The 26,181-nt window shown below is 40.3% G+C and overlaps 1 protein-coding gene and 1 long non-coding RNA gene across 3 annotated transcripts; one reads left to right on the top strand and one right to left on the bottom strand.

The window, feature by feature from the left end:
- LOC149319902 (proteasome maturation protein-like) lies at nucleotides 1-18,668 on the bottom strand. Of its 2 annotated transcripts, none has more exons than XM_089512567.1 (6): nucleotides 18,651-18,668; nucleotides 9,838-9,935; nucleotides 6,515-6,575; nucleotides 4,678-4,779; nucleotides 1,553-1,646; nucleotides 1-538 (listed from the first exon to the last, which is right to left on the bottom strand). In XM_089512567.1, exons 1-6 carry the CDS (start codon nucleotides 18,651-18,653, stop codon nucleotides 471-473), a joined length of 426 nt encoding a protein of 141 aa, XP_089368693.1. In that variant the 5' UTR covers nucleotides 18,654-18,668; the 3' UTR covers nucleotides 1-470. The 2 variants fall into 2 exon arrangements, with proteins under 2 accessions (XP_089368693.1, XP_089368692.1); XM_089512566.1 differs by lacking the exon at nucleotides 18,651-18,668 and adding an exon at nucleotides 10,275-10,334.
- Nucleotides 18,192-26,064, top strand: LOC149319903 (uncharacterized). The gene is made up of 3 exons (XR_016280254.1): nucleotides 18,192-18,631; nucleotides 19,055-19,197; nucleotides 25,012-26,064. It is a non-coding gene; the product is annotated as an uncharacterized LOC149319903 (long non-coding RNA).
- Nucleotides 26,065-26,181: the final 117 nt, after the last annotated feature.

Here is a 26,181-nt window from a genome sequence, read left to right on the forward strand (position 1 = left end):
TCATTTACAGAAAATTTTATTTGTTTTTTTTTAAAAGATGTCATGTGGTGTCATGCAGAAGAGAGGAAAATTCAACAGCAAATACCTGGCATATCAATTGCAAAAGGTTTAACAAGATTCAACCTAATATCTTAAAACCATTTAAAAAAAAAATCTTGTTGCTATTGACATTTTAATGTGCAGACTTCTACAGATGCAAACATAAAACAGATATTGCCCTGAATATAGAAATGCATTTCCTGATATATTTTTAAACACCCAATTACAAGACACTTATATTGACAGTAAACACAGAACAAATGTCATATACTTCAAGCATTTAATGTGCCACTTTCATGAAGGCAGGTAAGAGACAGTGTATCAAAACAAGCATGTCTACCATTTCATATGGTTTACTTTAATCTGAAGGGGAACAGGGAATGTTATGGCAACAGAATATACTTGTGAACAGAATGCTGGACTGTGTACATTTATAATAAACCAAGCCTGCGTTCAACCATCAAGTGAGGATCTCCCATTACTTCACTTTGTTCTGGGTCTGGAAAAGAAGTTAAGTATTATATTAATTCAATATGAATTTGAGAAAACAATGCAGTTTAAAAACAATAACAACAATGAAATGGCTGTAGCAGAAGGTTTGTCATTTGATGGATTTGACCACTAGTTAATCTTCTGCTACCTAAACTGCATAATTATGACCATTTCTTTAGACAGGCAATCTGGTACCCTGATTAAAAAAAACACTTCACTCTCCTTGGCCTACGGGGCATCTTGTTTCCCCACATTACAGTATGTGGAGCCCATAAGCAGACATGAAGGCAATAATCCACTTTTTGTTACCAGCAACATGGCAGCATGACTCATGAACAACACATAGAAGAAATGGCTTTCATATCCCTAAAGCTAGATTTGTTTATTAAATTTACTGTCCAATTAGCAAAGGTTCTCAGATCAATTTAAAATAATCAAAACCCAAGTAATCAGCATTGCAATAAAAACAATAATATGGCTGCCTTAACTATTAAAACTCTAAAATACTACAAAGAAAGCATTAGAACTAATAGTAACAGTAACAAATTTAAGATTAAACCTCTAACAGAATACAGTTGATGCCAGGCATCTAAGTCCATACAATGGAGACACCAAGCAGACCTCTCTAAGGTGGGTACACCACACAGAAAAGGACACCACAGAAAAGTCTTTGTCCCCAATGACCACACCACTATTGTGGATGCTGGCATCCACAGCACATTCTGGACAAGAACATTTAGGTAAAGCTACTCAGAGTTTTATATTCAACACTAGTACTTTGACTAAGGTCTGTAAACTAATTGACAACACTGGGATGACATGAGCAAAACAGCAAGTCCAAGTGAACAACCTTGCTGTTTACATCACTTGCAGTTTTCATATGGCTTTCAAGGGCACTGAATGATCCAGGATGTGAGTGCGCCCCACATTTAGTTATTTGGAGTACCATCTGTATTTGGATGTAAGATATTCCCTGCAACTTGAAAACATCTTTCTCTCCAAAGTCTGGAAGGATTCTTACCATTCAGAATATCCTCAAAACCAATGCAGTCATAGTTGCCTTTCAAAATATCCAGTGACAGGTTAGAGCTATGAAGGAAAGGGAGACGCTGGACCTGAAAAGTACCACAGGAAGTCTATCATTAACAAATCTAATATTTAATATATAGAAGGATAAATTTGAAGGACAATCAGAAGAACTTCTAATTGCATTGTATGAAGCTTGGACTTCATTTTTCAAATTCTACATGAATATTCACTGTATATTTTGAGTAGCTGTACAACTGTACGTGACAAAGCTTCCCTTTACAAATTATTAGCACTCGGTCAACCTTGCGCAGCAGCCAGAATAGAAGCACTGCCACAATATCCCACATGATGGAGAGTAACAAAGACTGAAGATAATTTTATTGCACAGGCTATTCAGACTGCAACATGAAACTGATCAACCAGTTAATAACTGTTTGCATAATCAGGCTTATCACTGAACTTCTGACAGTAAGAGCTGTCAGCAGTGGAAGACACTCCCTCGGAGTGTGGTGGAGTCTCCTTCTTTGGAGATCTTTAAACAGAGGCTGGATGACCATCTGTCAGGGGTGCTTTGATTGTGAGTTTCTGATGGCAAGGGGTTGGACTGGATGGCCCCTGTGGTCTCTTCCAACCCTATGATGTTACAATACTATGAGTCCTATTCATTTAAATGGGATTTACTTTTAGAAATGAATACAGGATAGAAGCTTGTATATAGCTAAACAGTTTATTGTATAGTACAGGTATACCTCAGTTAACAAAGAAGGTGTGTTCTTAGGCACTAAATTTGGTGCCAGAGGCAGAAACAACAGAAAGAACAGGGATAGGTTTCTACACCACAAAAAGGAACACCAATTCAACATGTTTCAGGACACTTTTTCTTCAAAACAACCTGCACATGTAAAATGAAATTGCTAGCCCATATGAAACTGCATATGTAAACAAAAACATTCTGAATTTTTTGGTGATCACATGAAGATCTCTTCCCAAATAAATCCAGGGCTGTGTTTTTCTTTCACCAGCTTCTACTGTTCTTATGTTTTCCATTTTGATGCTCAAATCTATGATTTTTTAACATGCTGGGGGTAGCTGGTGAGTCAGGCTTATCTGCTCTCACCTTTTCCCTCTGTTTTTTTGCTCATGTATGCTCAATAAGGGATTCTGGAGACAGGTACTATTTATCTTGCCTGTTGTAGGCAAGCAGACACAGCTCCAGTAGGATCGGCTACAATAGAAATCCTGTTCTTTCCCAGTAAAAGCTTTACTTAAAAAGTTTGTTTCTCCAGCCCTTTCACCATACTCCCAATGCCAACACTGCTAAAAAAATCTTCCAACTAGACAAAGGATGAGGAGAAAAGGGAGGTTAGTAGGACATAAAAACACCTGGTAAAAAGAAGTTTCATCATCACAGATTTTGTTAACTGAGACCCTGTCCAGATGGGCCCTTTGTGGTGTGTCCATGACGTACTAGGGTTGCTTCGGGGCAGCGTGTGCATACGCCCTGCAACCCTAGCACGTCATGCATGCGCCACAGTTGTGCAGCGCCATACATACGGCGCACACAACAATTACGTCACAGCTGCACCGCCTCTAAACGGCACTGTGCAGCTGTGATGTAACCATGCCGTCTTTGGCGCTTTGCGGCACCGCAAACAGGAGCTGCCTTTGGGAGCGCCTTTGCTGCAGAGCAGCACTGCACAATTTGTATGCTGCGGTGCTCCTGCGCAGCAGAGAGAGGCACCAAGGAGGTGCCTCTTTTTGGCGGTCTGTACCCCGCCTGAGATATGTCTATACATTTTTATAATGTAAAACGTTAAGTGCAATTAATGTAATTATTATCGTATACACTTGACTATAAGTTGACCTCATGTATAAGTCTTGAGCAGGTTTGGGGGCCAAAATTATGGCTTTTACCATGACTTGTGGATAAGTCGAAGGTAAAACTTGGCTCTTTCAGTGTGTGCATGTGTGTGCACAGCAAGAGAGACCATAAGTGAATCTTTTTGCTCCAGCGTTTCAACTCTGGTTTCACCCTTGACTCCCTAGATAGTAGCAGTCAGCGTGAGCAGGAGAGGGACTGGTTTTTTTTAATTTAACAGTAATCAATCACCCAGGACTCTTTCTGCTTGGCTCAAGAGAAAAAGAAACTGTCTCTGGGGAAATTTGAAAGAGTTGCTATCACATTACCATACTGACTCGTAAATGTCGACGTGGGATTTTGGGGTCAGTTTTTGGGCATAGGTTTTTATAATAATAATAATAATAACAACAACAACAACAATAAAATTTATTTGTATCCCGCCCCTCTGAGAACAATCGGGGCAGCTAACAAAGTTAAAAATACAAAACATATAAAATCCCTGGTACCCTCCTCGCCTTAAAAAAGTATTAAATCCAATGCAATATTTAAAAAAAACAGAACAAACAACAACAACAAACAAACATACATACAAGTTAAAAACTGACCAGAAGGTCAACACATCACACCAGCAAACAATCAGTGGGAGCAGCGGTATCTTTCCCAGACATTTTTCTAAGGCTGGGTTCTCTATTCTGGGAAAGCCTGCCGGAAGAGATCCGTCTTAACAGCCTTTTTAAAGCTGTCTAAGGATGTAAGTAGACGGATTTAGACATATGGACGAGTATATACAGTAACTTTAAAAAGCAAAAAGGAAGGTACCATTGTGGAAAAGATTTTTTTCTATAATGGTGCCTGCTGTAATGATAAACACTGGTGAATTTGTGGCTCTTCAGATGATTGATTTCAGTTCCCTTCATGCCCAGCCAATATGATAATGGTAAGGGTTGATGGGAGCTTATCATCTAGAAGGTTCACCACATATTACACATATTCATCACATAAAAACTAAGCATTATCTTCTTTAAAACTATTGCTTTATATATAAGATTCTTTCTGTCAATGACAGACCTACTTCTGATAAAATACTACAGTAAGATTTTCTTTATTACCTCTGCCTGGATACAGTCAGTGTTCAACCTCTTCACAGTAAATTTAAGTCTTGATTACCGAAAACCAGTTTTAAGTAGTCATTGTTATTCAAGCAATACCTTTCAAAAATTAAGCTGAGTTAGAGAAAATGAACTGAAAAGGCATACCTGTTTCACAGCTTTGAATTCCATTTGCAACTTGAGTGGTGCATGCAGTCCTTGAATATTTCTCAGGGTAGAAAAATTCATTTTATCTTGACTTAATGAAAACTAAAAAGATTATTTAAAAATATGATTATTTTCTAAAATAATTGGGGGAATAAGTTTTTCCTTGTTAAAAATAGTTGTACAGTACTAATCCACATAAGAAGATTTTACTTGCTTATTCCAGATATTTCTATCTTGTTTTTTTCTATTTAAGATGAAATAAAATAAAACAAGATATCACTCTTCTGGAATTTAAAATACTTATTTCAAGATCCCACAACATGTGGCTTTGTTGTTGTTTGCAAGCTGAATACATCTGACTCCACCTAGTGGTGAAAGTAAGTGTGCCAAGCAATCCAAACTCTACTTAACCCAACTCCCATATCTAATCTAATCTTTATTGCTTGTACTTTGAGATAATATTGTATTTTGTATTGTTGATTTTTTTGTTGTAATCCCACCTTGGTGAGAAATATAAATAAAATTTATTATTATTATTATTATTATTATTATTATTATTAATGCAGCACTGAAAGAATACCTACACATGTGCTCAACTTCACTATCCTGTGAGACAGTAATAAATGACATTTATAGGTAACCAATAAGGGAGGAATTTCTCCATGGTATCTTCCTTACTGGAAGGAAGAATTATTGTTGTCATAATTACTGTCGGAAAAAATTATTGTTGTAATAATTACTGAAACCCAAGAACCATATGTGTAAAGTTAATCACATTTTTTTCATTCCAGCTGGTTATTTCATAACTGGTATGGAAGTCAAGAGAACCTTTTCTGTTCAGTACATTAATTTGATTAACTGGGAAAGTAGGGAAAGGAGAAGAGATAACTTGATCTGCCATTTTGTTAAGGCTGGGTGACTCATCTCACTTCTATAGTGAAGCAATTTGTGAGCCACATGTGTCTTTTAGGCTAAAGAACCATGTTAAAATTATTTTTTATTAAAACATTTATACCCCACCCTACATCTCAAGATCTCAGGATAAAAACAGTAAAAATACATTAAATCAATTATCAGTTGAAACCCAGACAGTTTAAAACTGGTTACAACAATTTAAAATAGTGAAATCATAGCATCTGCATAACCTGGATAAAATCAACTAGGCCCCAAATCTCCACAAAAGCCCGATCTTGCATTCATGTCAAATTTCTAGTTTTTTAAAGTTAAAAGTTCACTGTTCTACTGTATCCATCCTCTAAATTCTTTATTGTTTACCATATCAATTCACCTTTCTCCTATTCTCACTATTGTTCCTACTACTATGCTGTTCTTCATGCTAAGAAAAGAATTTCCCTCCCCTCCATTCCTCAAATAGCTCTTTCAAATCTTAATCAACAAGGCATTTTTGGAACTGCAACTAGTGTGCCACTTATAAGCTCACCAACCCCCAGTCACTCATTTTATATGCTACATCCACATACTGTTTAATAACTTAAGTTCCAACTTCTAACCCATGCCCCCTCCAGTCACCCTGTTGGGAATCCAAAAGTCTGGGTAAAGGATTACCATCACAGTGCAATCCTACGTATGTCTTATCACAGTGTAATCCTTAATCTGTCAAGGGGCTTACTCCTGTGAAAGATGATTTAGGATTGCAGAATGAGGTATTTTCTCTTGTTCCTAATGCATAGCTAATTAATCAGTGTAACAGTTTCATAAGTTTCAGTTATTTAGATTCACTTCTTTCATTTGTCAACTTAGAGTTTATACCAAGATTTCTTCTACAACTGCAATGTCTGAAAGGATGAAGTGTAATTGGTCTGAAGACTATACTTACATTTTTCTCTGATAGTTCCAAAGGATGAACAGGAAACAGTTCATTCTTCACATTTGCAAAGCTATAAACATAAAGAAATAGCACATAAAACACTGTCATAAGATCTTGTTTCATCCACCAAGTTCCTAAAGTGTTTTGTCTCCTCAACATTAAATGGAATTGATAAGTAGTACAGCAAGTAAATCCATGCCTCAGCCAAAAAGTTAAATGGTTGATGTAATGTGTCAGATACAGTTTTCTTTAGGTGCTTTCAGGTGAAGTGATTTCTGTTAAATATAAATTACAAATACTTCAATAAAGCTTCAACTGTGTTTGAATGTAATATTTAAATCAAATGCTCTGAGTCATATAACAATTTCATTTTCTTGGAAACTTCACAGCCTTATCACATGACAAAAGAAAGCCAACAGGCAGCAAGAGAGAAGCAGCTTTCTGCTTACCTCTCTGCATACCCCCCAAACACTTCCACTTTCCTTCCAGGAGACAGTCATAAAAGCATGTCTTCTGTTGTACTGGGAAAATCTATTTGTCAAAAGGCACACTTTTATTACCATCTCCCTCTGAAAAGAGAATGGAAGTGCTTTAAGGCATGTGGAGAGGACAGCAGAAAGCTGCTTCTCTCTTGCTGTCAGTCAACCTACTTTTGTAATGTAATGTGATAAGGCTCTCATATAATTATTCCAGAGCAGGGTAGGCAACCTTTTCGAGCCGGGGGCCGGGTTGGTGTCCCCCAGACAACGGGGGGGGGGGGGGGAGGGGGAGCCAAAAAATAAAATAATATAGGACAACATTTTCAAATGCAGGACACCTTTTTTAAAAATGGAGGACATGCCAAAAATTTTGATGATTTTTAAAAAATGTTAATATAAATGCATGTTTCTTAGGCATGATCAAAATGGAGGACATTTGGGCATTATTCCTAGACAGATGGCAGAAATGGACTTCCCTTTCTGGCCAACCCGCCCCTCCCCCCATTCCAAACAGCACATTTGGGCACTGAACATGGCTTTACTTAAGATGGCCTCTTGCATATTTCAGAGGCTTATTGCATAACCAAACTCTTTGGGTTTCACACTGAACATGGGTTCACATGGCTATGCATATTGAACATGTCCAGGTGGTTTCACAGTTCTTGCACCAAGTGTACTTCTCAGAAGTGTGTACTTGGTCAAGGGACTGTGGTTTTTCTTCACTGCACATGAATTTGTAAAAATCACAGCAATTTACATTGGCCTTGCCTCTGAAGCTGGCTCATATCAATATCACCATCACCATCATCGTTAAAACAAAGCAGACCTGTAAAAATGGAATGGAAATCCTCCTCCTCCTCTTCTCCCTCCTCCTCCTTCCTTCCTCCCTCGTCCTCCTCCTCTTCCTCCTCCTTCCTTCCTCCTCCTCCTGCTCCTTCCTCCCCGCGCGCCTGCACTAGAGGCTAATGGCCCCGCGCGCCTGCGCTAGAGGCCCTGCACGCTTCCGAGACAGGACAAAGACCCCATGGGGCCTGGCGGCGGCAATCGGCAGCAGGACCGAGCTGGGGCCAGTCCCAACGGCTTGGCGGGCCGCATGTGGCCCGCGGGCCGTAGGTTGCCGACCCCTGCTCCAGAGCAATGCACTCTACTGCAGGTAGAAAGGCTAAATTTACTGATTTACTACATCCCTTCCTTGGTTGAAATTACTGCTTTGATTCTGTGTTCCTGAATGACAGGGGCTGGACTGGATGGCCCTTGCGGTCTCTTCTAAATCTATGATTCTATAATCTATTACATAGATGAGATAAAACTGAAACAAATCTTTTGCAGAGTTGTTCCCACTGTCTAAGATATGTATTTGTTACTACTAAAGATATGGAAGAAGCGCTCAAAAATAAAATATGCAAATTCCAACATGCTAAACTTTTCATTATTGTGGATACTGCTGGTCACACTATAAAATCAACTTCACAGCCGACCAACAGCTGAACTGGGCTTCCCCAACCTGAATTTGGCTACAGTTTCTATCATCCTAAGCCAGTGTTAGATTTGTTGGCTGTTATTTGACAAAGGACCCCAAAGAGACAGCTATGGTTTACTCAACTAGTCTACAGCTGGTGTTTTAAAATTCAAGTCCACAGAGACGGAACAATCTAATTCCTTCTTCAACATCCATAGTTAGTAATGTTGTCAACTACATACAAGAAAAAACACTGCATGAAGCCAATGATGTCACTATTCTGGCTAGGCAAAAATGGTTAAGTTTAAAAACAAGCTTAGGAGAAGCTAGACCAAACCATGTCCAGCCTGTTCCCACTATTTCTACTTTGGATGCCTTTAAGAAGGCGCCGAAAACTCACCTCTTCTGGCAAGCATACCCCTCAGATTTTCTATAAAGAATTAAATCTCTAGAACAGAAGTCTACTTCAGGATGTTAATGAAATTTGCACATTGTATTAAATGTTTTTAGATAGTACACTGTTTTATACACCGATTTCAAATAATTGTTATCAGAACTATTGTTGCATTGTTGAATTGTATTTTCTGACTGTAATCCCGCTTCAATCCGTCGGGAGAGGTGCGAAAACATAAATAAAACTTATTATTATTATTATGCAGAAGTGTTGACACCTGCACAGCCCCTTCACTCCATGAGGCAGGCTACTGGGAAATTGCAGATCTGTCTGCTGCTGGTGGAAGGAAAGCAGAGTCTTCCACCCAGTTCAAGAGGCTGAACTGCCTTTTCTACTTCAGGCAAGCAGGAAGCACACTAAAGAACCTTGGAGGGATCCAATATTAGCATCATAATTCTGTGGAAAATATCTATATTTAAACTTTTAGTGATATCTGATTTATCAAGACAAAGTCACTGGGTGTAACTTTCAAAGACAGTCTCATCCTTTTAACACAAATATTTTGTAAAGTAACATTTTGTAACTAGGGAAGTGCCCAGCCCATGAGGAACAGATGAGTTCCTTCCCTTTTGAAGTCATAGATGATGGGCAAGGAAAGGCTTCTTCACTATCTCAGTTTTTTATATCAGGCTAGGGGTGGATAATTTGTGGTCTTCCATTTGTCACTGGATATTAGTTTTCATTATAGGCTATGCTGCGTAAGGGTGATGTGAGGTGGTGTAGATGAACCTGCTCTGGGATCATTTTCTACTCATTCCAAGTTAATCAAAAGTCACACGTATTCTGCCCACTTGAAGATTTGATTTGAAGAAAATTGTATCATGAGCACATATTAGTCAAGAAGCAAAGGGGGAAAGCACTTCCAAGAGAAAGAGAGTAATAGAAGCAGTCTCCATCTGTCATCTATGCATCTATGCTTACATGGTTTTCTATTGCTTACCCTCTGTGTATCACACCATGGCTTTCAAATGCTCCACTCGCTGAAAAATCAGGAACTGCAATACTATCCTTCAGCTGGGATCCAAGTCCTCTGGTATTCTACAACAAAGAAAGTTATTATTAGGATGAAACCACTTAGAACACTGTCACACCAACATATAAATAAGATAAATTAAGTTCTATGTAGTTTGTCGTCAGGCCAAAGGTGATCAGCTATAGCCCTCCAGATCTTTTTTGCCTACAAATCCCATTAACTTTAGCTAGCAGAGCCAATTGTAAAGGATTAGGGAAGCTGCAATTCAAAACCATCCAGAGGGTCACTCCTGACCTTAAGGTTTTGTTATAACTCATTCTTAGAAAACATACTACTCAAAGTTAAGGCTTCCTTAAATGGCTGATAAGTAAAACAAAATACAGAAATATAGCAAATACATTTACCATAATATTTGATCTCCTAAAAATATTCCTGTTGCTAATTGCCATCAAATTAGCTTTGATTAATTCATGGAAGACCTCCAAAAGATTCTGGCATCATCAGCTCTCCTGAGGTCTTGTAAATTCAGGGTTGTGGTTTCCATGACTGAGTGTATCTACCTGTAATGCAGTCTTCCTCTTTTCCAGCAAGATTAGACAAAGTTTAAAAGAAATGCAATTATGCTGCCCTGGAGATAACTTATTAATTATGAACTATAATAGCAAATTCAAGTTACGATTTCTCTGATTTATTCTGTCTTGCGGTAACAAGAAATATATACTCTCCCAAGATAATCCTAACGTGCCTTATTGTCCCAAGTCTTGGAGCTTCCTTGCACACTAAACCTATTGCTTTATTCTGTGTTACAAAACTTGTTTGGCTGTTGTGAAAGAACTCCAGCAGCCAACATCTCTAGTGTAGTTCTAACAAGGCAAGCTTCCTATCAAGTTTGACCTCAATGACTTCTTGTGATGCAGAATGTGTACTGCCCACTTCCTTAAAACCACAAACAGTTAAGCAGAATACACATTTTCCTGATCCTTCTGAAGCCTGTTTAGTACCATCTGCATACTGGAAGACAGTCTTCTACCACTCATACAAATCAGGTCATAACCTCCACAAATCCACTTGCCATTAGCCAATAGTTTCATAAGAAGTCAAGAATATGGCAACTGCTGCTGTTTTCAAGTGCCTTCACTGCTTACCACATTATAAACAAGGGTCCTCCCCTCTCCTGCAAAGTCAATAAAAAGCATAAATATGGCTACCTAAACATATGCATTAATGACAAATGTCTTTGAGGATTACAACCTTCCTAATTTTTAATCATGCTTCTATATGACAGCAAGAAGATGGACAACCCCATGCATTCCCAAGGCCATCACCAGAGGGCTAGTTAAGTCTCCAGAGTAATTTTCTGCAGTACAGGGGACTGGAAAATTTCAGATGTTCCAGCAGAAGAAAATGGTTTTTAACCCCTTATACTTATCAAATTCTTTCATCTTCTAGCCTTTATCTGAAACAGAAAAATGAACAGTCATAGTTGACTGTGTCTTAAATACACCTGTCTTCCCACCATGATTCTTGATTTGCTTGCTTAAAACAGAACTAGATTAGAATTTTATGTCAGAGCTAGATAGTCTGGACAGAAACAAGAGCTTGAAACTTATAAAAGAAATTATAATTGAGCCAGATTCAGAATACAGTTGCGTCATATTCATTTAGCTATCCTATACTTTTTTCTTCATGAAAGGCATCCAATCCATAGGCACATTTAGAACTCAAAGCATCTGAGAGCAGATCATTAAACAGAGAGTCTGTGAACATCTAGAAAGCAATGCCATAATCACAAAAAGTCAACATGGGTTTCAGAGAAACAAGTCATGCCAGACAAATCTAATCTCTTTCTTTGATAAAATTACCAGCTTGGTAGATGAAGGGAATGCTGTGGATATAGTATATTTTGATTTCAGTAAGGCCTTTGACAAGGTTTCCCATGATATTCTTGCAAACAAGCTTGTAAAATGTGGGCTAGACAAAGTAACTGTTAAATGGATCTGTAATTGGTTGACTGGCCGAACCCAAAGGGTGCTCAACAATGGCTCTTTTTCCTCCTGGAGAGAAGTGACCAGTGGGGTCACACAGGGCTCTGTCCTGGGCCCAGTGTTATTCAACATCTTTATCAATGACCTGGATGACAGAATTGGGAGCATACTTATCAAATTTGCAGATGACACCAAATTAGGAGGAATAGTTAATACTCCAGAGGACAGGACCAACATTCAAAATGATCTGAATAGACTAGAAAGCTGGGCCAAAGCTAACAAAATGAAATTCAACACAGAGAAATGTAAGGTACTGCACTTAGGGCAGAAAAATGAAATGCACAGATATAGGATGGGAGACACATTGCTGAATGAAAGTACATGTGAAAGAGATCTAGGAGTCCAAGTAGACCATAAGTTGAATATGAGTCAACAGTGTGATGCGGCAGCTAAAAAGGCCAATGCAATTCTAGGCTGCATCAATAAAAGTATAGTGTCTAGATCAAGAGAAGTAATAGTGCCACTGTATTCTGCTCTGGTCAGGCCCCACCTGGAATATTGTGTCCAGTTCTGGGCACCACAATTCAAAAAGGACATTGAGAAACTGGAGCGTGTCCAGAGGAGGGTGACTAAAATGGTGAAAGATCTGGAAACCTTGCCCTATGAGGAACGACTCAGGGAGCTGGGGATGTTTAGCCTGGAGAAGAGAAGGTTAAGAGGTGATATGACAGCCCTGTTTAAATATTTGAAAGGATGTCACATTGAGGAGGGAGCAAGATTGTTTTCTGCTGCTCCAGAGAACAGGACCCGGAACAATGGATGCAAGCTACAGGAAAAGAGATTCCACCTCAACATTAGGAGGAACTTCCTGAGAGTAAGGGCTGTTAGATAGTGGAACACACTCCCTCGGAGTGTAGTGGAGTCTCCTTCCTTGGAGGTCTTTAAGCAAAGGCTAGATGGCCATCTGTTGGGGATGCTTTGATTTGGATTTCCTGCATGGCAGGGGGTTGGACTGGATGGCCCTTGTGGTCTCTTCCAACTCTAAGATTCTATGATTCAATGATTACTATAAATAGCAACATAGAAGATGAAAATTTAGAAAACATCACAAAAATGGTGAGGGGATATAGAACAGACTAATTCATGAATATAGATGCAAGCTGACGTAATACAGGCTACGTACAGGAGACTGGACTAGGAGTCAGGATTCCAACATCTATAAGCAGCATTTCTGTTTCCTTTCCCACCATCAGCTTTTCTTGTTTATTTTAGTTGCATTGTTTGTATCCCTTCTAACCAGTTTGTATAGCTTTTTACACCACACACAATCCTGACTGGATTCTCCAGGCGCTTCCTTTACACAAACACCCTCCTTCATTTTGCAAATATTTGGAGTGCATAAATTTAAAGCAAACTGAATTATTACAGAACAAGGCCTGAAATTGGATAGATTAAGTAAATAAGAGAGTGAACCACAGGAAATCCCTCCGACAGTGACACTGACACAACTATGCTATTGCTTCCCTGTGGAAGCAAGACGTTTACAAAGTAAACCAAGCAGAAGCCTTGGGAATGGTCAGTAGATGGTGACCTAGCAAAACTGGAAGATGAAAGGTCAGGCCCAGGGGCAGAGGAAATAACATTTGTTATCCAAGGGTATTTTTATGTTATACTGTACCGCTTTCTACATGATTCTCACTAACCATTTCTAGTCACAATACCCATGGTGAATCCAAGCTGTGTATAAAATAGCTAGCTTTAAATTTTTATGGAGAATTTCATTCCTATATTTCTGTGTGCTCCCTGGCCCAATAGTTCCATTGATCATTGCTTTTCTTCAGCATTTTATGCTTATGCTCTTCATGGCATCTTGTTGAAAAGCCTAGTGCAAGAAGAGTCAGTATGTACAAAAAGAGCACACAGCTGGCCATCAACTTCTACAGGTTTAACATCCACAAATATGAGTATCTGTGAGTTTGTAGCTGCTGCTTAACTAGCCTGTACTTAGCACCACATCTTTCATGACAGGTATGACATATGTGCTGGCCTTGTTCTTCCACTTCCTGTGTCCCAGGTAGTAATAGAAGTGGTGGTGATAGGAATGATAGGAATTGATGGCAGGAGGTGCTCCCAGGGATTACTTGCTCCACCTGACTCCCTTCTCCTCCTCCTGTTCCTCCATTCTTTTCACTGGGGGTAGAGAGTGCCAAGGTTTTGCAAGCAGTGGGTGAAGAAAGAAGTTAGGGCAGCCCTGATCCAGCCTGTCTGTTGGACAAAGAGAAGGATGTGCTGCTATCATTGCCAGAGGTAGATCCAGCGGCAAAACGCTGCTTCCCCGCTGCCTGGAAAGGGGTGTCCTTGGGGCTTCATGCCCCAAGGACACCCCGACAGCGGCGGGGAGATAGAGAAAGGGGCCGCTTGGCCTCTTTCTCTTCAGTATTGCTGGCGCGGCCATGTAAAGGCCATGCCAGCAATACGTGGCGTGAAAGAAGCTCCGTTTTGGAGCTCCTTTCAGCACTGCTGAAAGGGCGCCACAAGCACCGTTCAGTGGCACCAGTATGTAATGGACGCGCCGCTTGGACGCGACCATTACGTCAAAATGGCAGCGTCTATGTAGACAGGGCACCATCATTTTGACGTACTGAGTACATACTAGGGTTAGGGACCGTCTGAAAAGGACGCTCCCAGGCAACCCTAGCACATACTGAGTACATGCTTTTTGGCCCATCTGTGTAGGGCCCTGATATGAAAAATGTGATAGGGCTTGACCACCAACCTGTCCTCCTCACTCTTCTCCCTCTCCTCCTCCCCTCTGTCTTCTTTCCTTCCAACAGCCTTGGCCCTTTATGCCCTTTGACACTTTGGAACCATAATGACCCAGTCCTGCTCCAAAGTTGCCTCCATCGGACCTACATCACCTTTGCTGGTTTCCCAGCTTTCAACTCTATACCTCTTCCCTGGAATTCAGACAGCAGAAAGGGAGGTGCTACAGGTGCTGCAAAAATCTGCTTCAACATTGTCATCCTAGGAGACGGAGGGCAGAAGCCTTGAAAACCGATAGAGGTGACAAAAGCAATTTCAGTGCGAGGCATCACTGTCATGATGTTAAAGTAGCAAATGGAGTAACAAGTCAGGACTGTAGATGGAAAAGATGGGGAGGAGGACAAGGTGCCAGGTGCTGCAAAAATCTTTCAGTGTCACCACTGTTCTCTTCCTTCTCCTTGAAAAGGATGACAACGAAGGATTTTTGTAGCAGCAAGTAGAAATATGGAGAAACAGAATGGTTTCCAATTGGCAAAAAGATGAGGCAAAAGGCTGCATTCTATCATGCTATTTATTCAGCCTGTATGCAGAATATATAGTACAAAGAGCAGTCTTAAACTCAGATACAGGAGAGAAGATAGGAGGAAGGAAAGTCAACAACCTAAGATATGCAGATGACACAATGCTACTAGAAGAAACCAATGAAGAAGACCTAAAGCTATTACTGAAGAAGATCAAGGAGGAAAGTGCAAAGGTAGGCTTAATGCTGAACATCAAGAAAACAAAAATAATGATGGAAGATCTACAAGAATTCATCCTAGATAAGAAGAAAACTGAAATACTCAAGTTATTCCAGACCCAAACCTTGGATCAAATAATCAAAATGGAGACTGCACAGGAGTTCAACTGGATTGCCCTTGTGGGCTCTTCCAATTCTATGATTCTAAGAAATAAGAAGACCAGGATTGGGAAGGGCAGCTACGAAAGAACTGGACAAGATCCTAAAGTGTGAAGACATAACTCTGAACATTAAAGTCAGAACTGTCCATGCCACTGTATTCCCCACCACAAAGTACGGGTGTGAGAGTTGGGCAGTGAAGAAAACTGACAGAAAGAAAATCAATTCTTTTGCAATGTGGTGCTGGAGAAGAGTGCTACCGTGGACAGCCAGAAAGACATTTTTGGAACAGATCAAGCCTGAACTCTCCCTGGAAACTAAGGGACTGCACAGAATAGCCAAAAGGGCTGGTGTCGGGATGGAGTGGGGTGTGTGGTGAATGCCCGCCGCACACCCCAATTCCACCCCCAAAGCAGTGTCATGCCACTCACCTAACCAGATGGCAGAGAGTCATGACATTTCTTTGGCGCAGCGCTTAGACATGCTGCGCTGAAGAAACGTGTGGAAGAGCCACATGGCGGTGGCAATGGCACCCTTTTCCTAGGCTTCTTTTTGCCCCAGAAAAATGCCGGATCGGGGCCACGGCGTGTGGCTGCCATGGCCCTGATCCAGTGGGAGCAAAGGGGTGGTGCAGAGCCACCCCTTACCTGCTTTCTGTTTTGCCCCTAAGATGACTAAGCTAAGACTGTCATAGGAATTTATCACATGGGGGGAAATCAGGGAAAAAGCAGGGGCTTAAACTGACATTGTCCCATGAAAATCACGTGATGGCGGTGAAAATTTTCACACGCATCGTGATTAAAGGGGCCTTATCCCAAGAATTACCAGGTAATAAGCAGCAACAAATCATTCATGGGATTTCCCCGTGAATGATTTGTTGCTGATTATTACCAGAAGAAGTCCTCTTTAATCACGACATTGTTATTCCTGGGATAATGTCCGTTTAAACCTCTGCTTTTCCCCTGTGTGATAAAGTCTATACTTTGAGAAGACATGACTCCATAGAAAAGACAATAATGTCAGGAAAGGTAGAAGGTGGCAGAAAAAGAGGAAGACCACACGCCAGATGGACGGACTCAAAGAGAACAGTCATTACTTCTCATGATGTGTCCAAAGTACGTTATACTGCTCTCAAAGGTATGAGAGCAGTCATTCTTTTTAATTTGAATTCTTTGATCATTTAATAGATATTTTATTGTATTAAGGAGGGGGAGAGGGAATTAATGGGATGTATTTTAACTGTATGTTGTATTTTATACTGTGTTTAACCAATGCTGTAAGCTGCCTCAATGCTACAGGAGGCGGCATATAAATAAAATATTATTATTGTTATTATTATTATGGCCGAGCTGAGAATCGAACTCTGGTCTCCCGAGTCAGAGTCCAAAATGCTCAGGACGTGCTCATCTCTTACTGGCCACCTGTCAGGTGTGTGCGCTTTGATTGTGAGTTCCTGCATGTCCCTCTTCCAACTCTACGATCCTATGACTTCAAACGACTGAACAGCCAAAAGGAAGTATGCAGAGAGCCCTTGTCGCACCTTTGAGACTCCCTGAAAGAGAGAAGTTGGCAGCCTGAGCTTCCCTAGGCTTAAGCCTCCTTCTTCCTCAGGTGCCCACTTCCTCCAGTCTCAGAGGAGCCACAGGGCCTCTCTCCATTCCGATTCCACAGACTGACGGGGCTGTATCTTCGAGCTCAGCCAAGAGGAAAGAAGCCAAAGGGAGAGGGACTCGTTTCTGGAAAGGTAAAGGCCAACGAAAGGGGAGGGAAGGGCCAGAGTGGCAAATTATGTGCAGCAGGGGAAGGCGTTATGAAGTGAACCCAGGCCGGCCGTGGCTCTAAAGCGAAGGAGGAGGAGGAAAGGGAGAGCTCCCCCACCTTCGTCCCTCTTCCCCCGGCGCCCGCCCTTTTCTCTTCCCTGAGCCGCCATTTCGCGCCCTCCTTTTGGGGGAACTTCCTCGCTTCAAGCCTCGCCGCTTACCATCTTTGCACCGTCACCCGCAGCGACCCCACTTGCGCATGCGCAGAACGACCCGGAAAGGGCGAGCAAGTTACGTCTGTCTCTCGCGGCGGACGAAAGTCTCGCGAGAGCATAAAAGAGCCCCTCCCGGCTCACTCTTGACTTGAGGCGCGAGAAGGGGGCGGGGCTTGAGACGGTTATTTGAATTTTGCAACGGTCGAGCCTGAGGCGAAAAAGAGAGAGAGAAGTAGTTTCTCTTTCTCAGGTGTGAAGCATGATGTATAGGGAAAAAGCGCTCTCTCCCTCACAGAAACAAGAGTCATATATCGCGTCTCCATAGTTTCATCAGCAAAACACTGGCTATTAAAGTTTATACACACAGTATATAATTATTTTAATAGCCGCCCCCCACACACTATATATCTTCAGTTCCTTCAGCAAAAGGGACAGTGATTTAAAAAATTATAAATACAATATATATATATATATATATATATATATATTCATTTAATTTTAATAGCCATCCCATATACATTATATATATCTTCAGTTCCTTCTCAAAAAGGCCAGCTATATATATATATATATATATACATACACACACACTCACATTTTATACAAATTCCCTTAAATAAAATGGAAAAAACAAGGTTTGCTCTTTGGAATTTATACTTTTTAAAAAATATTTTCAAGCTGTGGATGCTTGAATCCATGGATAAAAAAAACGTGGATAAGGATAAGGGCTGCATATTTCAGCTGACCTCTTGCTGGTTTTAGCAGATTTTTTTTAAAAAAATAAATGAGCTCTGGACAGGTCATTTCAATGTTTAACTTCACCTGGATCTTGGCCTTTGCAATGTTGTCATTTGGCCCATTTCTATTTTTTAAAGTACCATTGTACTTAAAACATCATCACAGTCTGCATCAGATACAGAAACGGAGAGTGCATAAGAGACTAGTTTATTTGGCTGCCATTACCCTCTGACGTTTGCTGGAAAGTCTCTCTCCACCCGTCTCTGATGTATGTCCTGCTCCTGGAGACAATAATCTCCTTTATTTGTTTTAATATGCAGTGATCATCATGTACCGGTAGCTTGTCAGCATCAGTCTCAGAGTGCAAAGTGCTGCTGGAAGAGAAATCCAACATTTCTTCAGGTATTCAATATAAACATACCATTATCTAGTTATTCAGTGCGGTCTGCCAATAGCTCTACTTCCTTTTGGTCTATGCATGATGTCAAATATCATGATCTGAGCTTCGAAAAAAACAAAATACAATACAGTTCAGCCATTTGAATGGCAGACTTCATTTTATGTTACAGTGGGCCCTTGGTGTCTGCAGAGGTTTGGTTCCAGGACCCCTGTGGATACCAAAATCCATGGATGCTCAAGTCCCATTAAATACAATGGCATGGTAAAATAATATACCTTACATAAAATGGCAAAACCAAGGTTTGTTTTTGGAATTTAAATATTTTTTTTTTAAAATGGTTGAATTCGTGGAGATGGAGGGTTGACTGTAGTACTAACAGTTTACAGGATCTGTATATAACTGGTATATAATTCCATACATTCCAGGCTGTCCAGACAAGTTCCTCATCTTGTTTAAAAGAACTAACAACATTCAAGATGTGGTGGGAAGCACAAAAACCATCACAAAACAACGGATGGGTGTGTGACCAGATCCAGAGGACCCCATCCCTGTGGCCACTGTGTCTACTGTAGGTACTCTTTCAAGATGACTGAATGCACAGGTGTTATTGATTGACAAAAACATATATTGCACCACTTTATCATCTATAATGGAAGTTTTTATATTTATGCCATAGAGTGCAAATGACAAAGTTTGTGTGGAGTGGGGAAAAGCTAGACCTCTTGTGAATACCTTTGTGATGTAAAGAACAACATAACAGATGCTCCCCTTGAAGCGTCATTCCGCATCAGGCATCAGAATTGGAGCAATATAGAGGGGAACACTATTAATGAGGAACTCTGATGAAAAAGAGGTTTTTAAAATTAAACTCCCTATAGACAACATGATCAAGGATCCTGACATCCATCCATGCTTGTAAACCTTTTTGACTTTCTAGTTAGCCCAGGCCAGATACCATGTTTTGCTGTTGTATGCCTTCAAGTCATTTCCATCTTACAGCAAACTTAAGGCAAATCTATACCAGAGTTTTCTTGACAAAATTTGTTCAGAGCAAATTTGTTTGCTTTTTGCTGAGGCTGAGAGAGTGTGATTTTCCCAAGGTCACCGAGCAGGTTTCCAGAGACCCCACAGTCATAGTCCAATACTCAAACCACTACACTACACAGGCTCTCATTTTCAGTTTTGTCTATACTACTTCTCTTCATGAGACATAAAACACTTCAGCCTTTGCTCACATGTTTCCATTTACCCAGTAAATGGTTCATGAGGTCCTGGTTCAGAAATGTCTGAAGTTTAATGCTAAGTTTAAGTTTATAAAATATGCAAACATAATAATTACTGGTATTTCATGCAATATGATGTTACGGATTTGAGTGTTGTCCTTTTATGAATTATTTTATACCCCCTGAAGAAGACTTGACCATATCACAGGAATCCTGCTAAGAAATGGGATTGAAAGTAGATTTAAAATAGAACAAACCTGCAAATGCGGGAGGTTTATCACACAATGTTTCTGCAAACCTAAAATAATGAAAAGATAAAGCGAACTTTAAGGGGACAAAAACAACACCTTTTTACTTTCAGGAAGTTCCTGAAAGTAAAAAGGTGTTGTTTTTGTCCCCTTCACGTTCACTTTATTTTCTCATTATTTCAGATTTGCAGAAATGTCATGTGATAAACCTCTTGCATTTGCAGGTTTGTTCTACTTTAAATCTAATTTAAATCCTGTTTCTGAGTTTGTGTGATAAGATCCTAAACACATTGGGCCTTTTTTTTTTTTTACTAATAAACAGACCTTGTTATTACTATTTGGGGACATACCTCTTGTTTCTTCTTTGGGGTCACCAAAGAAGGGACAGTACCTAAAAGGAGTGTTGGGGTACCAGTCAAGGCCAAGTGTTTTTCTGGTCTTCGCATCAAGCTGACCAGTCTGTGCACCTCTAAATGTCCTCTCCTCTCCTCTTTGATTGCCTGTCTTAATTCTGCAAGGGGCTCACATTTTTTTCCAGGCAGTCTTAAAGATTATAGAAAAATGCTCTGAAATTACATCTGCTGGTCCCTTTGATATCCTCGGGTACGGTTTATCTGGCTCTGGGGGCATGTGAAACTTTAGCGGCTTGTTGTGAGCCATTTCGGCAGGGAAAAAAATTAAATTCACAACATAGGTTGGATGACACCTGGCTTCATAGCTATGCCAAAGGGTCTTAGATGAAAACCTAAATATAAGTCAACAATGTGATGTTGCAGCAAATAGAAGCCTATGCAATCATGGGTGATATCAACAGAATGGCAATGTCCAGAAGTAGTAGTACCCTGTTTTGCTTTGCCCAGAGCCCATGTGGAGTATTGTGTCCAGTTTTGGACACCACACTTCAAGATGTCCAGAGGATGGCAACCAAGTTTGTACTCTAGTAACCAGGCTTCATGAGGAAGAATTGAGGATCTGAGTATGTTTAGCCTGGAGAAGATAAGTTTGGCCCATTACAAACGGGCCTTAAAGTATGCATGGAGCACGTACTAGGGTTAGGAAGGGGCGCACTCCCCTAACCCTAGTACGCGCTCTGCGCGTAGAAAATGGCAGCGGCCGTTCCACACGGCCGCCGCCATCACTACGTCACGACTGTGTCGCCTCCAAACGAGGCAGCGTGGTTGTGACATATTGGGGCCGCACCAGGGCGCCTAGGGTGCCCTTTTTGTGACCCCGGAAGGAGCTCCGTTTCGAAGCTCCTTCTGGGTTTGCGTCGCTGGGCGCAGCCTTCAGACGGCTGCGCCAGTGACGCAGAGGAGAAAGGGGTCAAGCGGGCCCTTTCTCCTCCTCCCCGCCATCGCCGGGTGTCCTTGGGGCTTGAAGCACCAAGGACACCCCTTTCCAGGCCACGGGGAAGCGGTCTTTTGCAGCTTCCCCGCAGCCTGGAAAGCGGCAGATCGGGGCCTCGGAGGCTGCTGGTCTGGCAGCTGAGGCCCCGATACAGCGGGGAAAGGGGCGGGTGCACGCCGCCCCAAACAGGCGGTCTGTAACCCGCCTTTGAGAGTTTGCAATGATTTGATAGCTATCTTTCACATCCTGCATAGAAGGTTCAGTGTGTTGTCCACTGTATGCCTATTCTTGAGAGCATCTCATCTCTCATTTCATACTGTGATGCAATATAGTGGATGGTCAATTATAGTATCCTACCTGTTATCTGAGGAGCAGGGCATGTGTCCTACCATGCTGCAATTTTTGCAATATGAGCAAAGAAAATCTGGATCTCAGATCACACCAAAGCTTTATTGAATCACTCAGCTTTTATGTTTTTAGATACAGTGTGTATTTAAATTGTGCTTTAAGATGTTTTTGTAATCTTTTGCCATTTATGGTTGTAGTTATATGAACAGACATTTTGCTGTCTTGTATTCTATTGTATTTTGTTGTGTTTGCAATGATTTTTTTTTCTTTAAAAGCAAAATAATATGGGATAAATTTTCAAACAACAACTGCTAAGTTCCTGTTAGCTGCAATATCTAGAGAAAAAATCAGGATTGAATATATTTATTTACGAAATATTTGAGTTTGTTGATCAGGATATGAAACATTTACATTTCAAAGTCATCCTTGTAGTTGTAGGATATAGACAGGACACCACCACTCCATGTAAATTTATTGACATCATCTTCATGTTTAGGCTGCATAACATAAAGGAATTTACTGTTGTGGTAAAGATTTGGTTTGCCTTTAAAGGCAGACTTCCACGTTAAACTTTTAGACATAAATAGAATAAGATGTTTTGACAATAAGTTTCTTCCTCCCCCAACACCAGAGCTTGCTCCTTTGATTCAGCTGCATTTGTAATTTAAGTTGCAGTCCTATCATACTCAGTTGGAAGTAAGTCCCACTAAACTCTATGCCTCTCTTTTCCAACTCAACATATATGGGATTGCATACAAGAACAAAGCAGAGAGAAATCATAGAAGTGGTGTATAGAGCCCAATACATTTTTTAAAGTAAATTCTACTAAATTCCATCTGCAATACACATAAATAATGACATTTCCAAATGGAGGTCGCCTCATGCTGACAATTAGAAGGCACTATGCCACTTTTTGGGTTTCCTGCAGTAAGGATAGGGAAAAAAGATGAAAAAAGCAATGGAAGAACAAGGTTTTGGGTTGCCTAATAATAACAATAATAATAATAATAATTTTATTTATATACCGCTTTTCCAAAAAGATCAAAGCGGTTTACATAGAGTTTAAAACCAATTACAAAAACATCATAAAATAGATAAAACCAAGAGCACTAAATACAATATACAATCTAAAAACAATCATTCAATCAATCAATCGGGTGAGGTAGAGAGTCAATGGGATCATGCACCCCCGGTCCCAAAAAGAGTGGATCTTCTGGGTGCTCCAGCTGTGGGTGTGTGATGTATACACACCACGTCCCTGGAGCGTCCGGAAGCCATCCCCATCTGCCCGTCTGTTTCAGGCCATAGAGAGCTTCTACACTGTAGAAATAAATGCATTTCAACACCACTTTCAGTGTTCCAGCCCCATCCTATGGCATCCTGGGTTTTGTAGTTTTACAAGGTTTTTACTCTTTTCTGCCAAAGATTGCTGGTGCCCCAGAAAACTACACATCCCAGGATTCTGTATGGCAGTTAAAATGACATTAAACTTCATTATTTGTACAATGCAGATGGAGTCCGTTAGTCTGGAATTCCACGTTAGTCTTGAATATCAGTATGCAATCTTGTACAAGGTGGCCAGATGCCCTAACCTCCAAGGAGGACAAGGCGCCACAAAATGTAGTACATTCAAGAAAAAATGGAAAACATTACAAAATACAGTGCTACCTCGGGTTACGAAATTAATTCGTTCCGCGGCTCCGTTCGTAACCCGATACATTTCGCAACCCGAAAAGGCTTTCCGTTAGCGCTGGAAAGCCGCTAGCCGCGCTTCGCATTTGAATTTCGCGCCGAAACGCGCCGAAATGAATTTCGTAACCCGAAAAATAGTTCGTAACCCGGAACAGTTTTTTCCAATCTAACTTTTTCGTACCCCGGAAATTTCGTAACGCGATCAATTCGTATCCCGGGGTACCACTGTAAAAGCTAAAAACATCAATATAATTGAAAATTCGTGCTTCTTAATCATGCTCAGAAACGGAAGACATTTTGAAATTCCTCCCGAACAGAAGGTTGAAATGTAGGACATGTCCTGGAAAAGGAGGGCTCTAGTCACACTGATCTTGTAGCACCTTTGTGACTGAGTGAAAGACACTGTAGCATAAGTTTTCTTAGACTTTCTTCTCAGGAAGTTGTCGAAGTCTTTGAGAGTTTATGGTACAATGTCCTTCGCTCAGTTAGTCTCAAAGGTGCTACGAGCGCCCTTTGCTTACTTTGAAGATAGTTTAGACTCCTTGATGATGACTTCCCAGCCACATGCATCAACATCGACAAACTGACTGCAATACATGGACCTAGGAACAGTGTGCTGGGTTGTTCTATGGTCATTAAATAGCTTCACTGTACATTACAATTTGAAGACTATGGTCTATGTCCTTTTGGTAATCTTAACCCATTGAATCAACTGTTGAATGATGAGTCAACACTTAAGTAAATCCTATTGATTCATTTGGAAATAATAATGCTTTTCAGTTGTTTTTAATGTTGAACAACAACAACAACAATGTTTATATCTAACGCCCTTTCCATCAAAGGGCAGCACATGAAACATATATAATTTTAAAATGGATAACACTATAAAATGCTAAAGTACTAAAATGCTAGTGTACTAAAACAAACTCCTTATCAGTCACAAATAAGCATATATTAGTGCTTATTAATATTAATAGTACTACAGTTGCCTCTCCATTTTTGCGGGGGATCTTTTCTGGACCCCCCCCCCTGCAAAAACGAAAACCGCCAGTATTCAAGCCCCATTGGCTTGAATGGCGATGCACACCCTGGGTGCCTGTGGGTGCATGCCACAGGCGTGCACCACATTTTTGGCCCCCTCCATTTGCTGCTCACACATAATGAGGGGCGCAGATCCCAAGGCTGGGAAAACAGAGGGGGGACTGTAATTATCAATAATTAGTATTATTAATAAGCATCATTTGGAGGATCTACAGTGTGAACTCTTTGCATCAGGCAAAAATCTTTGCTTCAAGGTGCCTGATACTGAAATGCAAGGTGCATGGCTATGGTTTTTGTTTTTGTTTTTTGGTATTCATCTTCATTATTGAAAATCCTACCCAGATATGTTCCTTATTTGGTATATTCTTCAGTAATCTTTCAATATTTATTTACCAAATACTATAGACGTTTTATTTATAGGTGGCTTTTTGGATGTTATCCATTCCAAAGTTGTTCCTTCTAAACCATGTTTATGTTTTTCAGCTTAAATTTTTGTATGTTTTTAAAAACATTTTCAAAAACATCTACATCTGCTGATGGAAAAGAAGGTTATCAGTCTTTTAGAGCTGCACTTGTGCACACACTTGACTTGGAACAACTCATATTGAAATTAGTAGCCATTGCTACTGAGTTGCAAAAGACATACTCTATAAATCATCAATTTTCATTTTATCGATGTCAGAATAAATATGCCCTTTTCAAGAATATTGTTACAGAGACTGTGTATTGATTTGAAAGGATTGTGTCATCTTAATAACAAGGAATGATCTCATTCTATTATAAAGACTCGACATCGTCAGTGAAAATAATAACCTTGTTCTCATTAAAGCTCTGTAATTTTTGAAGTTTTCTTGTCTCTATCATTCCAATAAAGCAAAAACTTTTAATTGACTGTTACTGTCAAGGGATTTGCTACCTTGTTACTGGTGTATTTCTTCTTACTGTCACTTTCTAGTTCTTATGGAAGGTGTGTTACAATAATTCCAGTTCACCAATCAAGAGTGGAGAATCCCTTCATGCCCTCTACATTCACTTGATTTCTGGAAAACTATCCTTTTTTAGGTATCAAAATAACTTTTATTTTCAGAAACAGAAGATTTTCTTTCTAATCTGCATAGACATATGCAGTGAACACATCTAATACCTGCATTCAAGGGCCTGCAATTTTGCTCTTTAGAATGTTTCATGTGTGCTAGTTGAACCCATGTGATTAAAGTGTGTGCACAGTGTGGGGTTTGAATACTTTTCTAAGGACTGATGATTATGAAAAACAGTTGGGAAAAGTGACAAAGGGAAGGCGATTGGTGGCAGCTAAAGTACTCTTTGAAATTTGAAAACTTTTCTGCATTTTCAGTAGGCAAAACCTGTATATTTTAAAATCTTTTTTCAGTAATAACTCAGGATAGAAACTTGCCTTTCCCCCACCCACTTTTCTGTTCCACTGATGATCACAATATGGTCTCAAGGAAACAATGGCAACTAGCCAAAGAAAATTCTCTTTTTAATAGTACTTTAGTATGAAAGGAGATCAATTTGTCAAGGGTATTAAAGAATAGAATTTTGTAGAATTTGCATCTACAAATTGTTCTAATCATGCTGTTATTCAGAATTTTCAGTGTGTACTGAAAGGATCCTACTCCCAGGAAAGTGTGT

Source organism: Sceloporus occidentalis, unplaced genomic scaffold (genome assembly GCF_023333645.1).
Source record: "Sceloporus occidentalis isolate IW3139 unplaced genomic scaffold, rSceOcc1.0.p SCAF_2, whole genome shotgun sequence".
Lineage (NCBI taxonomy): Eukaryota > Metazoa > Chordata > Lepidosauria > Squamata > Phrynosomatidae > Sceloporus > Sceloporus occidentalis.

What these genes read in the sequence shown, in the direction of transcription:
- LOC149319902 (XM_089512566.1), bottom strand. Translation starts at nt 10,319, where the DNA reads ATGGCAATTAGCAACAGGAATATTTTTAGGAGATCAAATATTATG. An exon ending in CATGGTGTGATACACAGAGG is followed by an intron (nt 6,576 to 9,837) that starts GTAAGCAATAGA and finishes TTATGTTTATAG; the next exon opens with CTTTGCAAATGTGAAGAATG. An exon ending in TGGAACTATCAGAGAAAAAT is followed by an intron (nt 4,780 to 6,514) that starts GTAAGTATAGTC and finishes TAATCTTTTTAG; the next exon opens with TTTTCATTAAGTCAAGATAA.